Below are 14347 nucleotides of genomic sequence, written 5' to 3' on the forward strand. Positions count from 1 at the left end.
TGGGTTTAATTGGGTGGAAATGCAGAAAAAAACTATGATGAAATTCATGGAAACATTGTTGAGGTACTGCCTAGCATATTAGAAATAATAGCAAAGTGAAAAGATGTCAACTTTTTTGCCTTACTCAAGGGCTTTTTTAGAATGACCTAATGTTTAGTACATGTAAAATTATTATACATCACCTTTCCTACCACTTGTTTTTAGAACGTTTCCCATCTTCGATTAGTGTTACATGCACTCTGCTTAGTTTCTGATCTTATTGTATCATACAACACACAGACTTTAGAGATTGAAGCGTCTAACTCAGTAGTATTTACCTACAGCCATCAGTTGGCATTTAAAAGGGAAGGTGTTGTGTAGAAAAGATGAGTAGGGAAATAAGCTATAAACACTTCAATAGACAGTCCCATTCAAGGCAACAAAGCCTCTGAAATTGTGGTCCACAGTCCTGTGCAAGCTTCAGACCAAAAACTAATCTGTGAGAACTTCATTTGAAGTCATAAATTCTTTTAAATGAATCCAAGGGTCAGAATTCCAACTTCACCTTAGAGGCACATTATAATAACAATAATTGGCTCATTGTGTTTTGAGACATTGATGACTTTAATTTTCTTTTTCTTTTGTTTACATGTTGTACATAATACAATATGACTAATATGTATCTGAACTGGCTGTTCAAATATAATAAAATTCAAATATCCATTAAGAAGAATAAAGGTAACCATTGACCTGTTTTCCTCTTTTAATTTATCACCAAATAAATTCTACTACATTTTGCATAATCTTTGATATAATTGAAACAATGTTTTCAGCCATGTTGTTTTTCTTATATTTTTGAGTTATGGTAACAAAATATAACATATTGGTAAATCTCACAACTCTGGGGAAAAAGCAGTCCCAAATCAAGATAAAATGTGGAGAGTGCTGATATCACCTTTTTTTTCTTTTACCATAGATAGTCTTCCTTTCACTTCTTTTTAGTGCCAGAAGGAGAGAGAGAGCTCTTGACTTCTATGTGGCTAGGTTCATAATCCAATCTTTGAGCACTCTGTCTTTATGAATTTATCATGTCACAAAATCTTTGTTACATATTAGCATTATTTTTTATCATTCCTTTTATGAAAAATATCTCACAAAATACTCCAATATGAATTTCTCCTCTCCCCATACTCCCAAATACTCCCCACTCAGCTACCCAACTCCTTGTCTTCTCTCTCTCTTTTAAACAAAAAAAGAAGAAACAAGCCAAAAGCACTAGCAAATCAAACAAAATACCCCCCCCAAAAAAATAACAAGAAAGTCAAACACAATGTTTTGGTATTATTTATACCTTTATTTAGAAACATCACAGCTCTGGCCACTGATCACCATTCCAAAAGAAAGTGATTTGATGGAGAAATCATGGTACACACAGGTGTTTATCTAAATGAAGACTCCTTATCAGGAATTTTTTCTGAGAACTTGTATTTTTGCCAGACAGTATCATAAAGCAGAGGAGCACCTGGTCTTCAATTCTGAAATATTTTCATGCAGGATCAATTAATACTAAAACAGTAAAGCTGAATGTGCTCAGGAAAATTAGTACATATCATTGTGACTGCCAATTAATGGGCTTTACTGACTTTCAAATATAGGTCCATATCCAAATTATTTTCAAAATGATTTTCCAGAGTTCAACTATGAGAAAAATGGATCAATAATATATTTTAAAATGTGTGGCAAGGACATAGCCACAGGTCATTTGTTTCTATATCATGAACTTAATTATTTAGAGAAATTTCAGTTTTGTATATACAACCATTTTATATACTTTATTCAAACCTTAAACTGTCTGTTATGTGCATTGAATTTGCACATAGCATTGTCCCAACAGTGGTTAGCAAGTATTACCATATTTCATATCACATGGGGTTCTGTTTTGTTATTTTTTTGTTGTCTCATTGTGTTTCTCACCTATGATTCTAGGATTTGTATAACTCAGATAATTCATTATATAAACAAATACATGCTTTTTCTTTTTGTTTGTTTTCGAGACAGGGATTCTCTGTAGCTTTGGAGCCTGCCCTGGAACTCTTTCTTGTGGACCAGGCACAAATACATGGTTATGTGTTCTCAATGTGTACAGAAATTTCAAAAATCAATGCAAATTAATTAAAAGAAGCAATTGAAGAGAATTATTTAACTAGGGCTGACAGAGTAATAATAACAAATTAGAAGCCAATGGAGGAAATGATGGGAGAATTTACAATTCCACCAATCAGTTATACATTGCCAAAATCTGGTACTTATTTTAAACAACATGGTTGATCTTCCAAATGTAGGTTTCCCTACATCTTGACCCCTCTAATTGGAAAAATCACTGTATAGCCATTTCCACCCTATTGGCATCATTTGTATATAGAAACAGAGTAACTACCTTCCAAGAAGATGTTATTCTGAAACTGGATTAGACAATCTTCTCTGAAATTGAGTCAATGGGGTTTAAACTCAAGATTTCCCTGAAGTTTTACTAGAATATGCTTCAGGAATGGATTCATATGCAAGGAAGTCTAAGGACTTGTGAGAATACTCCAAGAAAATAAGATAAAAGTCTTGTGACCTCAGTTTCTTCAAAGCACAGAATTGCTATTGGAATATGTTTTTGTGGTCTTCCAAAGTCATGACAGATAGAAGTGAGTTTAGTTCAGATTACTCATTAGTGCTTACTGCTAGTTATTCAGTTGTTTAAACTGCCCTTTATATGCCTCTAGGTAAAAACACGTTTTGTCATATATAGCTTGGCCTTGTTGTATGTACCCAGCTTGAACTCATAAAAACTTTACTCCTGTTATTTTTATTAATATTCAGAGTATAAACTGTCTGAGGACCTGAATAAAGTTGGCTATTGTATGAGATTTTAGTCCTTCTCATTTATTGACTTCATTTTCCCCAGTCCCACTGCCTCTAGAATGGTAATAAAGTCTATGTATATTATGAATATAGAGTAGTTGTCTTATTTCATCTATATATAATGCTCACCACTGGTTAGTCTATTTAATCTTCCTTTAAAAATATTTAAATCTGTTTAAAGCAATGAGTAAATACCCACCACACCAAATTTAAATTTACATTGAGGGAAAAGGAAGGTCACATACAACTTGAGAAAAAATTAAATTGTTAGGAAAATTTCCACAGACAGAGAACATCATATGGTGTTTGAGAAAAATTGAGCATAGATATTAACAGAGCTTTCCTAAAACTAGATGTGAAACTTAGAATATATTTTAGAAAATATGTAACGATAGAATGTCTTGTATTTGTGCTGTGTAGATAGAATTAAAATTAAAAAGGTTCAGTTTATGTAAGAAATTATCAATCACCTTTTTTTCTTCAGTTTCTCCAGAGCCGTTTTTACATCTTTGTTCCTCAGGCTGTAAATCAGAGGGTTCAGCATGGGAATCACCAGAGTGTAAAACAGCGATGTCATTTTATCTTGATCTAAGGAGTAGGAAGAACTTGGCCGAAAATACATAAAAGCATGGTTCCCTGGAAAATTGCAACTGCAGTCAAGTGGGAGGCACAGGTAGAGAAAGCCTTGAACCTCCCCTCAGCAGAGTGGATCCTAAAGACTGATGAGATGATGTAGCAATAAGAGACAAGAACTCCTGAAATGGTGCTCAGCTCGATGAACCCAAAAATGGTGAATATTGCAAACTCATTGGCTTCTGTATTTGAGCAAGATATTAATAGAAGAGGGGGGACATCACATAAGAAATGGTTGATCTCATTGGATCCACAGAAACACAAACGGAACGTCAAGGTTGTATGTATCAATGCATCTGCTGTTCCTACCAGGTAAACCCCAGCCACAAGCAGGGAGCATAGTCTGCTGGACATGTTCACTGTGTAGAGCAAGGGGTTGCTGATGGCCTGGTACCTATCATAGGCCATCACTGCTAACAATAGACACTCAGAATCTGCAAAGACACAGAATGTCAAGAACTGCAGAGCACAACCAACAATGGGAATTGATTTCTCCTCAGCCAAGAGGTCTACCAGCATCTTGAGTCCAATTGCTGTGGAATAGGTAAGGTCACAGAGAGAAAGGTGGCTGAGGAAAAAGTACATGGGTGTGTGGAGCTGAGAGTCCACTCTAATTAGAATGATCATCCCCAGATTTGCCAGAAGATTAATGAGATAGACAAGTAGGAATGTAGTGAAAAGAGCTATTTTCATGACAGAGTTATTGGTAATTCCCAAGAAAATGAATTCATCAATAGAGGAGCAGTTTTTCTTGTCCATTTTCTTGGATAAACCTTAAAAATTAAAAAAAAATATGTTCACAGTATGTTTATTATGCAGAACAGTGTTATATCTCTAAATTATTTTGTCCTCAAAATATGTATAATTATACTTCAATCTTCAAATAAGCTTCTATTACTTAATTTTAATAATCTACCTGACATACCAGTTGTCATAATCTGTAATTGAGAAGGTATTTTGACATATACCAAACTGTATACGTCTGTTTTTCTGAAATAGCCTTCCTTGATAGGAAGATCTTTAAAATAATAAATTTATTTTGTTATATAGAATAAATGCAAATATATTATGTTACAAATTCATAAAACTTAACATTCAAATATACATGAAATTATTCCTAGAAATCAAGATTTTATAAAAATGTGAATTTTAAAATAACCACATTCCTAATAAAAATAAACCATTAAAATCTTCTAGTGTCTGTGAGCAACGTATCTGTTTATAAATGGTAAGTAACAAATAATACCTGGTTACTTCCTCTTCTATATACATGTGCTCATTTAGCCACTATGTTCTTTGACAATTTTGGGGGGAACTTTTGAAACCAAAGAATAAATCTACTCATTCAATGGAAAAAGATTTTTAAAAAATAGTGAAAGCATCATGAAGTCACATGTGTATATGCACAACTACAGATATTATATACTTAATATTTTAAAATGGAAAGAACATTAGAATAGATAAAGACTACCATGATATATGGCCTCATGTGTATGTGCAGTTATGTGAACTTTTATGTTTTATCAAGTGTGTTTGAATTAGTTAGTATGTGAATATTAGGAAGTCATGATACATCTTTATAAAAGAATTTGACTATGATCATATGTAGCTGAGAGTTTTGAAATTTACAAATTATCTTTTAATATAATATTTAAATAAAATTTATCTTAATAAAGCTTTATAAAATAAAATTCAAAAATGCAGATGAATAAAATACAGGTTTTGAATCCACATATATGTCTACAAACAGCTTGAAATAAAAAGAATAGTTTCTAATAATCTGCTAAAGGAAAATGATTAAAATATGGTTTAATAGATGTTAATAAGTTCAGTCAGAATCCTCCTGTTCTGGTTATAAAGAGTTTTTATTAAATTTTAAACATACTTACCCAAGTAAACTGTATTGTTGACTAAATAAAAAATTACTTTTATCTTTCTGAAAAGGTGATTTATAACCATATATTAACCATATATAGTTGGACTTGTGATCTCAGGAGCTTACCTGAGATGAGTTTGGTTTTGGTAGCAGAATATGAGAGGATAGCGTTTTATTATATCCTGTATCTCTTGGGAATTATGTCCCTGCAGCCTCTTCTCTTTAGGCTGTGGTGGTATGAATGTTTGATTAGCTCTACTCATGCTCTCTTATTCCCTTGTGAGTATATGAAGTTCCTCATTAAAGATAGCACTACAATTTCTTAATGTTGTCATGAAGTTGATTTGTCAGAATAAATATTTCAGTTTAATTTTATGTTGTAAAATATAGAGAACTTGTATACGTTATCTTATACAGCAAAACATAATCTCTGTATTATTTAACTGATTCAGAATCTAATGAAAATGAAATCTTTACCCCCATGAAATCCTATCTAACACATTTGATTTCTGTTCATCTCCATTTTTGAAACACTTCACTGATTTAGTGATTGTAACTACTTTTGAATATTTTATTGATATACCATTCCTATACTATTTAATTTACACTTGATGGTGAACCAATTGCCTCATGTTTAGTGTATCTACACACTATATGCTACTTGCAACACCTGCTTCCAGAATAAATTTTTAGCACATGCACAATGTTGATTCCTCCACCATGCTCTCTTCAGGTTCCCGGGAAATTTCATCAGTGATCTTTTCAACCACTACACATGGTAAAGTGTCTACAGTACTAAAAAGTCTAACAAAGACAGAAAGTCTCATGTACCATTTCGAATATACAGCATATTAAAATAATGTAAAGTTGGGGGCTGGAGATATGATGACTTGGTGATTAAGAGCAGACCTAATTCTTGCAGAGACTGGACTAGGATTTCTTTTCCTGGGTTAGGAATTTAACACAAACATGACATTCTTTTTTTTTTTTTTTTTTTTTTTGATTTTCGAGACAGGGTTTCTCCGTAGTTTTTTGGTTCCTGTCCTGGAACTAGCTCTTCTAGACCAGGCTGGCCTAGAACTCACAGAGATCCACCTGCCTCTGCCTCCCGAGTGCTGGGATTAAAGGCGTGCGCCACCACCGCCCGGGACAAGCATGACATTTCATAACCATCTGTAACTTTAATTTTGGAAATATGATACCCTCTTCTATTCATGTGCATCTGGCATACATGTGGTACACATATGAAAGACAAGCAAAACATTATATACATTTAATAAAAAATATGGCTTAAAACTAGTTTTATGAGCAGTAATATCACTTGAATGGCTTATCTTACAAGACATTATATTTAATTACATATAATATAATATTGTAATGAATTTAGAGGAAAATTAAATAAAATCAAGGTCATAATTTCTCCTGCTATCTACATTTTATATATATACATAAATGTTAATGATCTAATAGTGAAATGCTTATTAAATAGCTTTATAATTATGGCTTAAATGGTAATTTTTTTATTTATTCAATTTTAGAAAAATAGATATTCTGGCAGACACCTAAGATTATAAAAATAATAATTCACTATAACATTCCAGTCAGAAATAACTTCCTTAATTATTCTATTTTTATTATTTTATATTATGTTGTATTTTCATTTAGGAAAGAACTATAATCATCCCTTTTATTCATCATTTCTGACTCTATTTTAGCAATAGGTATATGTTTCATTTTGTCTTTTCCTAATTGCTAAAGCTGATAAAGCTTTTTTTTGATTTTTTTACCCACATTTCTTTCTTTGAGGACCCTCTCGTAGTAAGTCTTTCTCTTTTTGATTTTGTTTGTTTCTTTGTTGTTGTTGTTCCTTTATTTTTCTTTTTTGTTTACGGGGGTGAGTACTTTATATAATCTAGATAATATTTCTCTTTTATACGTATAATTGGGCTACATTTTCTACCATTTTGTGGACTTTTTCCTTACTTGATAGATTTTATAACAGAAGTGTTATAAGAACGTGTTACAGATGAAGTTAAATTGTGAAACCTCAGCTAAAACTAAAAGGACATTATAATACTGTAAACTACATTCTACTTAACTGGAGAGATGGCTCAGTGCTTAATATTGCATGATGCCCTTGTAAGCTCAGTTTCTCTTCCACAAATTCAGAGTCTTGCTACCTAATATTACTGTAGCCATAGGGAACCCAGAACTCTTTTCTGGACTCCATGGGAAGTATTTCTGCCTCGCTCCAGCACAGTGTATCTCTGTCTCTTTTGCATGCTCTTGAGATTCTTTTCCTCATTTTGAGCTAACTTTACCAGACTTGATATGAGGGATGTTCTTTGTCTTCTTGTATCTTCTTTTGTCCTGTTTGAACTTTTGAAGACTTTTGAAGGCCTGTCTTTTTTGCTGAAATAGATGGTGAGTGGGTCTGGAAGAGATGGGACATGGACGCAGAAAAGGAGGGGAACTGTGGTTGGAATGTGTTGTAAGAGACAAGAATTTATATTCAATAAAAATTTTTAATTAAAATAACTCTTCGAAATATTTCATGGTTTGGAAATTTGGGTAACAGCAACTTTCGCTACACTTAAAATGCTTATTTAAAAAATAATTCACTCTTAAAGATCATTAACAAATGAGAATTTCAAAAGAGAAGAGAGGAAAGGATCTTGAGATGAAAGAGAACAAACTTTTATTTCATATAAACTCAGTTGAAAATACATCATAAAGTCCATAGATTCTTTCTAATCTATAGTTATCTTTTTTATTGTTACATGTGCCAGAGAAGTCACTGTTTTTCTTATAGGGTCAAAAAATACCAATAAATATGTATGAAACTCATTTTAAAATGTAAGTAAAATTTTAGTCTTGAAAACTATTAGGATAATTAAAATATACAGGTATGTATTTAGTCATCTATAATAGTCAAAGTTGTAATCATGTTAGATATGTTTTTAAGATTAAACAGAGGTATATTTCAGATAGAAAAATGATCTTCAAATATTTCAAAGATCTACAGATTATGGCACTAATAATGTTTTAAAAACCTAAAGCTTTTTATGATAGTGAGATTTGTCTCCTCTTAGCTTTTTTTCAACAACTTGCAAAGATAATAAAACAGCAAATTTAAAAGAAATCATAAATTATATGGGAAAGACAGAAAGTTAATCTTAATTTTTATTTCTTTTTCCATATTTATTTATTTTATTTTCTGTATATGAGTGTTTGGATTACAGGTTTGTTTTTGAACTACCTGCATTTCTAGTGCCTATGGACATCTGAACCTCAGCAACTGGAGATATACTTAGCTGTAAGCCAGCATGGCAGTGTTAAAAATCAAATAGGAATTCTCTGCAAGAGCAACACTTATTCTAAACAGCTGAGACAACTCTTCAGTCCCAGAAATTTATTTTAACTTCACACTTTTAAATTTTAAAGACAATAGCAATGAAAGAAAGGTTCTTGTGTGTGACATATTTTGTTAAAAAAATATATGACCTTAGAGATTATGGAGATTTAAGAGTCAAGCCAATATTTATTTATTTTGAATGCTGTTCAGCGAATAACCTAAGATGTGTATACAGCAGATAATACAATTTTATTAATTGGTTCATGACAGTGATGTTTCTCAGCATGTAATATTAAATATTTTTTTATTTAAGGATATATACAATAGTATTGTCATGGGAAACCCTATAAAAGCATTTTTCTTTCATTACAGAGATCTAAAATAAGATGAATTCTCTTTTATCTGTCACATTCTTCACAACTGTGAAACATAAGAAAGCCTGAAATACGTTTTCAAAATGCACCTTTCTATTCTCAAAGAAAAAGTGGGACTGGGATAGACCAAGATAAATTCTTCTAACTCTGCATATATTCAGTAGGAATGGGCCCAACTATTATGCTGAATAATGTAGTAATAAGAGCGGCGGGGCTGCATCCTCAGCACCCCGGCCACCTGGCTAGCTTATGTCCTGAAATAACAACACACAAATTGTATTCTTTTAAACACTGCTTGGCCCATTATATCTATCCTCTTCTTGACTAACTCTTGCACCTGAACTAGCCCATTTCTAATAATCTGTGTAGCATCAGTCTTACCAGGAAAGATTCTAGCCTACGTCCATCCTGGGCTGGAGCTTCATGCGTCTGCCTCAGAGAGCAGAGCTATCGCGTCTGCCCGGGAGAGGGGAGCATGGCGTCTCTGAGCTCACTTCCTCTTTCTCCCAGCATACTGTTCTGTTTACTCCTCCCACCTATGTTTTAACCTATCAGGGCCAAGCAGTTTCTTTATTGCTTAACCAATGAAATCAACAGATTGATATATGACATTCCCACATCACTTCCCCTTTTTCTGTTTAAACAAAAAAAAAGGAAGGCTTTAATTTTAACATAGCAATATTACATAAAACAAAACAATTATTAAGGAAAAGTTACAATATTTACATCTATTTTATCTTTCTTCATAACTAAGGAAAACTATAACTATCTATATATTCTTTAACTCCATCAAAGACTCCAGAAGGATATAATATTACCCAAGCAAACAAGAAATCCAAAACTCTAGAAATGACAGAGACATCTCACTGCCTGGACAGTCACCCAAAGTTTCTCTGTACCGTTGGAGCATCCATCTTCAGCCTACAGGCCCATAGTATCCAGCAGACATTTCCATGAAGCAGAAAATTTCAAAAGCAGTCACTATCTGCTTGTCCTGAAGAATGTCTTGCAGACTCTTTCATGAATCAGGAACCATGAAAGATCATCTCTTAGATGAGAATGCTTGCTTGCTTCTAGCAAGCAGAGCAAACCCGAGAAATCGCTACTGCCAAGAAAACATGCTTTACTCTTTCCCAAGCTTTCTCAGGCTTTCAGTGGATTCAGTTGTCCACACGTCTGGGCGCCATTCTGTAGTAACATAATATCAGTTCTTTTTTTTTTTTTTTGGAAGTTTTATATTCATGTACAGAAAACTCAGCAGTACATTTAACCCAGTTTAGTGGCGAGTTCTTTGGCCTTTGCCTTTTCCAGCTTGGCAATTCGAGCCACAGATTTAGGATCCAGGACGTTGCCTCCCCAGTGGCGCGGATCTCATCATATCTGTCATTGTAATTGGTCCTAATAGCTTCCACCAGCTTGGCCAGGGCACCCTTGTCTTCCGAGTTAACCTGTGTGAAGGTAACAGTGGTGCACATCTTCCTATGGACCAGCCGCCCCAGTCTGGCCTTTCCCTTGATAATGCAGTAGGGGACCCCCATCTTGCGACACAGAGCAGGCAGGAAGACCACCAGCTCAATGGGGTCTACGTCGTGGGCAATCACCACCAGCTGAGCCTTCTTGTTCTCTACCAAAGTGGTGACTGTATTGACGCCCGCTCGAAGGACAGGTGGTCTCTTAGTCGGGACATCCCCTTTGCCAGCAGCTTTCTTCTCACCACGGGCCAGTAGCCTCTGCTTCTTTTCCTGCTTGGTCTCTGGCCTGTACTTGTGGGCAAGTTTAAGCAACTGGGTAGCTGTTTGCCGGTCCAGGGCTTGGGTGAACTGGTTAATGGCTGGAGGAACTTTGAGCCGCTTATAGAGGATGGCCCTCTGCCGCTGCAGCCTAATGTAGCGGGGCCATTTGACGAAGCGCGTGAGATCTCCCTTGGGCTGGATGTCCTGCCCAATGCTGAAGTTCTTAGGCCTCTTCTCAGACAAAGGATTCACCACCTTCTTTGCCTCCTGCTTCTTCACAACGGCGGTGGCCGGGGCCACCTTCTTCCCCTTGGCCTTCTTTCCCTTGGGCATCTTGCCAGGCTGGAGGAGACTATAATATCAGTTCTTAACTGTGAGAGAAAGAAGGGAAGTATAGAGAAGAAAGTTAGAATTCAAGATACAATAAAAACCTGGGGCTGTTGATTATGAAGACTTTGCTGATGACAACTGAGGAAGAACTCACAACATATTGCCTTTTGGCCAGTATGTCATTTCTAAGCCAAAGACAAGAAACCATTTAATACAAGGTAAAATTACTATAATGAAATGAAAAGGAAGTGTTATTAAATTTCTAATTCACCCACATATATTACTTTTGCAAAGTGTATAGCCCTATTCATTCAATAACTGTTTTTTAATGGGAAAACTTTATTCAAACATGAAAATAGGACATGTTAAAATACCAAAACCTAAATAGTATAAATATTACCTCCATAGAATGAGTGTCCAAAGAAGGTGTCTTTTATTAGCTTGTGCTTTTATTTAGTTATTAATTATTTACTAGAGTATCATGGACATAGATAAAGTGATACTAGTGTTCAGAAATATTGCAAAAACAAAGCCAAACAAAAATCTCTTTTTAAAATGCATTTTGAATGCATAAGCTACTTTTATTAGACCCATTTAGTGAAAACTAGAGGGTAAGTTGAGAAGTACTAGTTGTAAGGAGTTTGCTGGGCTTCATTGTATCTCATTTATCAATGAGGAAAGGTATGAAATAACCCTCTTTGCAAAATTTAGGATGATGAATTAGCTATTGTTTATTAATTTAAACACTAAGGTCAGTGGTTGTTTGCATTACATCCAATTCTCTTTAGACAATATTGTGAAAGTTGTACACAAGGAATTCTATATTAATGCTTGTAAACTCAGTCTGACAATATTTTACTCATTTTGAAATGGAAAACAGAACTTCACCCAGCCTGCAAGTTAATACTCATTGCTTTCTTCAGAGCCCCTTTCACATCCTTATTTCTTAAACTGTAGATCAGTGGGTTTAACATAGGAATCACAACTGTGTAGAAAACAGAGGCCATTTTGTCGGTATCCATCGAGTAACTTGAGCTAGGTCGGAAGTACATGAAAAGGAGAGTTCCGTGAAAAAGAGCCACCGCCGTGAGGTGGGCGGCGCATGTAGAAAATGCTTTCTGTCGGCCCTCAGCAGAGTTCATCCTGCAGATGGTAGCTATGATGTAGCAGTAGGAGAGAAGGACAGTGACAATGCTGCACCCCACCACACAGCCAATGAAGGTGAACATCACGATCTCATTGATGGACGTATCTGAGCAGGACAGAGCCAGCAATGGTGGAATGTCACAGAAGAAGTGGTTGATGATATTTGAATTACAGAAGGACAGTCGGAATGTGCAGCATGTGTGGATTGCTGAGTCCACTAAGCCTACCACATAGGCGACAGTCACGAGCTGGATACAGACCTTCTTAGACATTGCAATCGTATAGAGCAGTGGATTGCAGATGGCAACATAACGGTCATAGGCCATGACAGCCAACATGAGACATTCTACATCTGCAAACGCTCCAAAAAAATACATTTGAACAGCACACAAATTATAAGTAATCCTCTTCTGTTCAGACAAGAAATCAGCAAGCATCTTGGGAGAGACTGTGGAGGAGTAGCAGACATCACAGAAGGACAGGAAATAGTACATAGGTGTGTGCAGCTTGGGATCCAGCTTGATCAGCAGGATCATGCCTAGATTAGCAATTACAGTTAGGCCATAAACTAGGAAGAAGAAGACAAAGAGGGCCTGTTGCACATCTTGTCTGCTAGAGAGTCCTAAGAAGACGAATTCAGTAAACACGGTGACGTTCGCAAGTGTCATTGTTCTAATCTGGAAACCCTTGGATTTCAATAAAAAAAAAAACGGAAGGTGACAGTTATAGTTTTCTGCGTTTATAGTTAAACTCTTTGTCTTTTCATTATAACAGAATTAAAATAGATAAAACCACCATGGCTTTAAGAAGGCCATCTCATGCTCATTGTATCAATTTTCAGATTTGTTTCTGAGCAAATCTGTCTCCAGAACTTGTAACAATGCTTATTTTTTCTTTATTTCATTTTGACTTTTATGCAGCATTTGAATCAATTGACTTGTGCTAATAATTCTTGAAAAGTCATTCCAATTAAAATCTATGTTGCACCTTTTCACTCCTTTACTCTAACAAACTACATGGATAAATGGAAGTTGACAGTTACAGGAACACATATTTCATTTAATTAGTTATGCATAGTTATATGAACATATAAAGTTAATATATAATATACATGTATATATATATGTTTATATATGTTTGAGGCATGACTAGTAATAAAAAACACATACAAAATCTAAAAAGTATCATATTGATAACAGATTTCTAAAACTTGAGTATATTGTTTTAAGTACTTTTCTCAGTATACAGATCATTAAAAAGTAGTGATTTTATTTAAAGTAATTATAGCATTTAAGATTCATAAAATTAAATATCTATTATTAAAATAATAAATGATTTTTACCAACGTCCCAAGTCCATCTTAACACGTTTAATTCCCATGTTACTTTCGATCAGCATTAAGATTTTTAGTGTTCAAAAAGCAGATATTTGCTTTCTTACATATCTGCTTTCATACATGTATTTAGCATAAAAAATAAAAAGAATTAAAGAAAAGTTAGTTGAAAAACAGCAAACATTACTGTACCTTATCCAGGTTAGAGATGTTAGTGTTAGTAGTTCTACCTGTATAGACACAACACTCTCTCTGGAATTGCCCTAAATATAAGTCTCTCTTCATGGGCCCTGGATGCTTACAACTTGGTCTCTCAGGAATAAGTTATAATAACATGGTTTATCATTGTGTATTTGATATAAGTAGGTGATTAAAGTGCATTCCTATTATTGGTTTTAAAATATTCCTTTGAAACTAATTACCACAGTTTGCAACATCACAATGATACCAATTACTTTTGTATTAATTAGTTTCTATTCATTACTCCCTATATATTTTGTGATTCTATAAATTAGGGAGCCAATAGATATCCATCCATCTGCACATATTTACACTCATGAAATAAAATTAATAAATCATACACTTGCAGAAATGCATTCACATTTTGTTAGTGAAGGCAACAAACACTATAAATTAGTTCACTGTATAAAAATAACTAGTGATTATTTTTGAATCAAT

The 14347-nt window shown here is 34.3% G+C and overlaps 1 protein-coding gene and 2 pseudogenes across 1 annotated transcript; all 3 read right to left on the bottom strand.

Moving 5' to 3' along the window:
- Positions 1–3355: 3355 nt before the first annotated feature.
- On the bottom strand, positions 3356–4287 carry LOC121445130 (annotated as a pseudogene).
- Positions 4288–10393: 6106 nt separating this feature from the next.
- On the bottom strand, positions 10394–11199 carry LOC121445137 (annotated as a pseudogene).
- An 875-nt stretch (positions 11200–12074) lies between these two features.
- On the bottom strand, positions 12075–13004 carry LOC121445122 (olfactory receptor 1019-like). The gene has a single exon (XM_041647119.1). It carries the CDS (start codon positions 13002–13004, stop codon positions 12075–12077), a length of 930 nt encoding a protein of 309 aa, XP_041503053.1.
- Between the last annotated feature and the right edge of the window lie 1343 nt (positions 13005–14347).

The sequence above is a fragment of the Microtus oregoni genome, unplaced genomic scaffold (assembly GCF_018167655.1).
Source record: "Microtus oregoni isolate MIOR12 unplaced genomic scaffold, Mior012 000160F_ref0000428, whole genome shotgun sequence".
Taxonomy (NCBI): Eukaryota; Metazoa; Chordata; class Mammalia; order Rodentia; family Cricetidae; genus Microtus; species Microtus oregoni.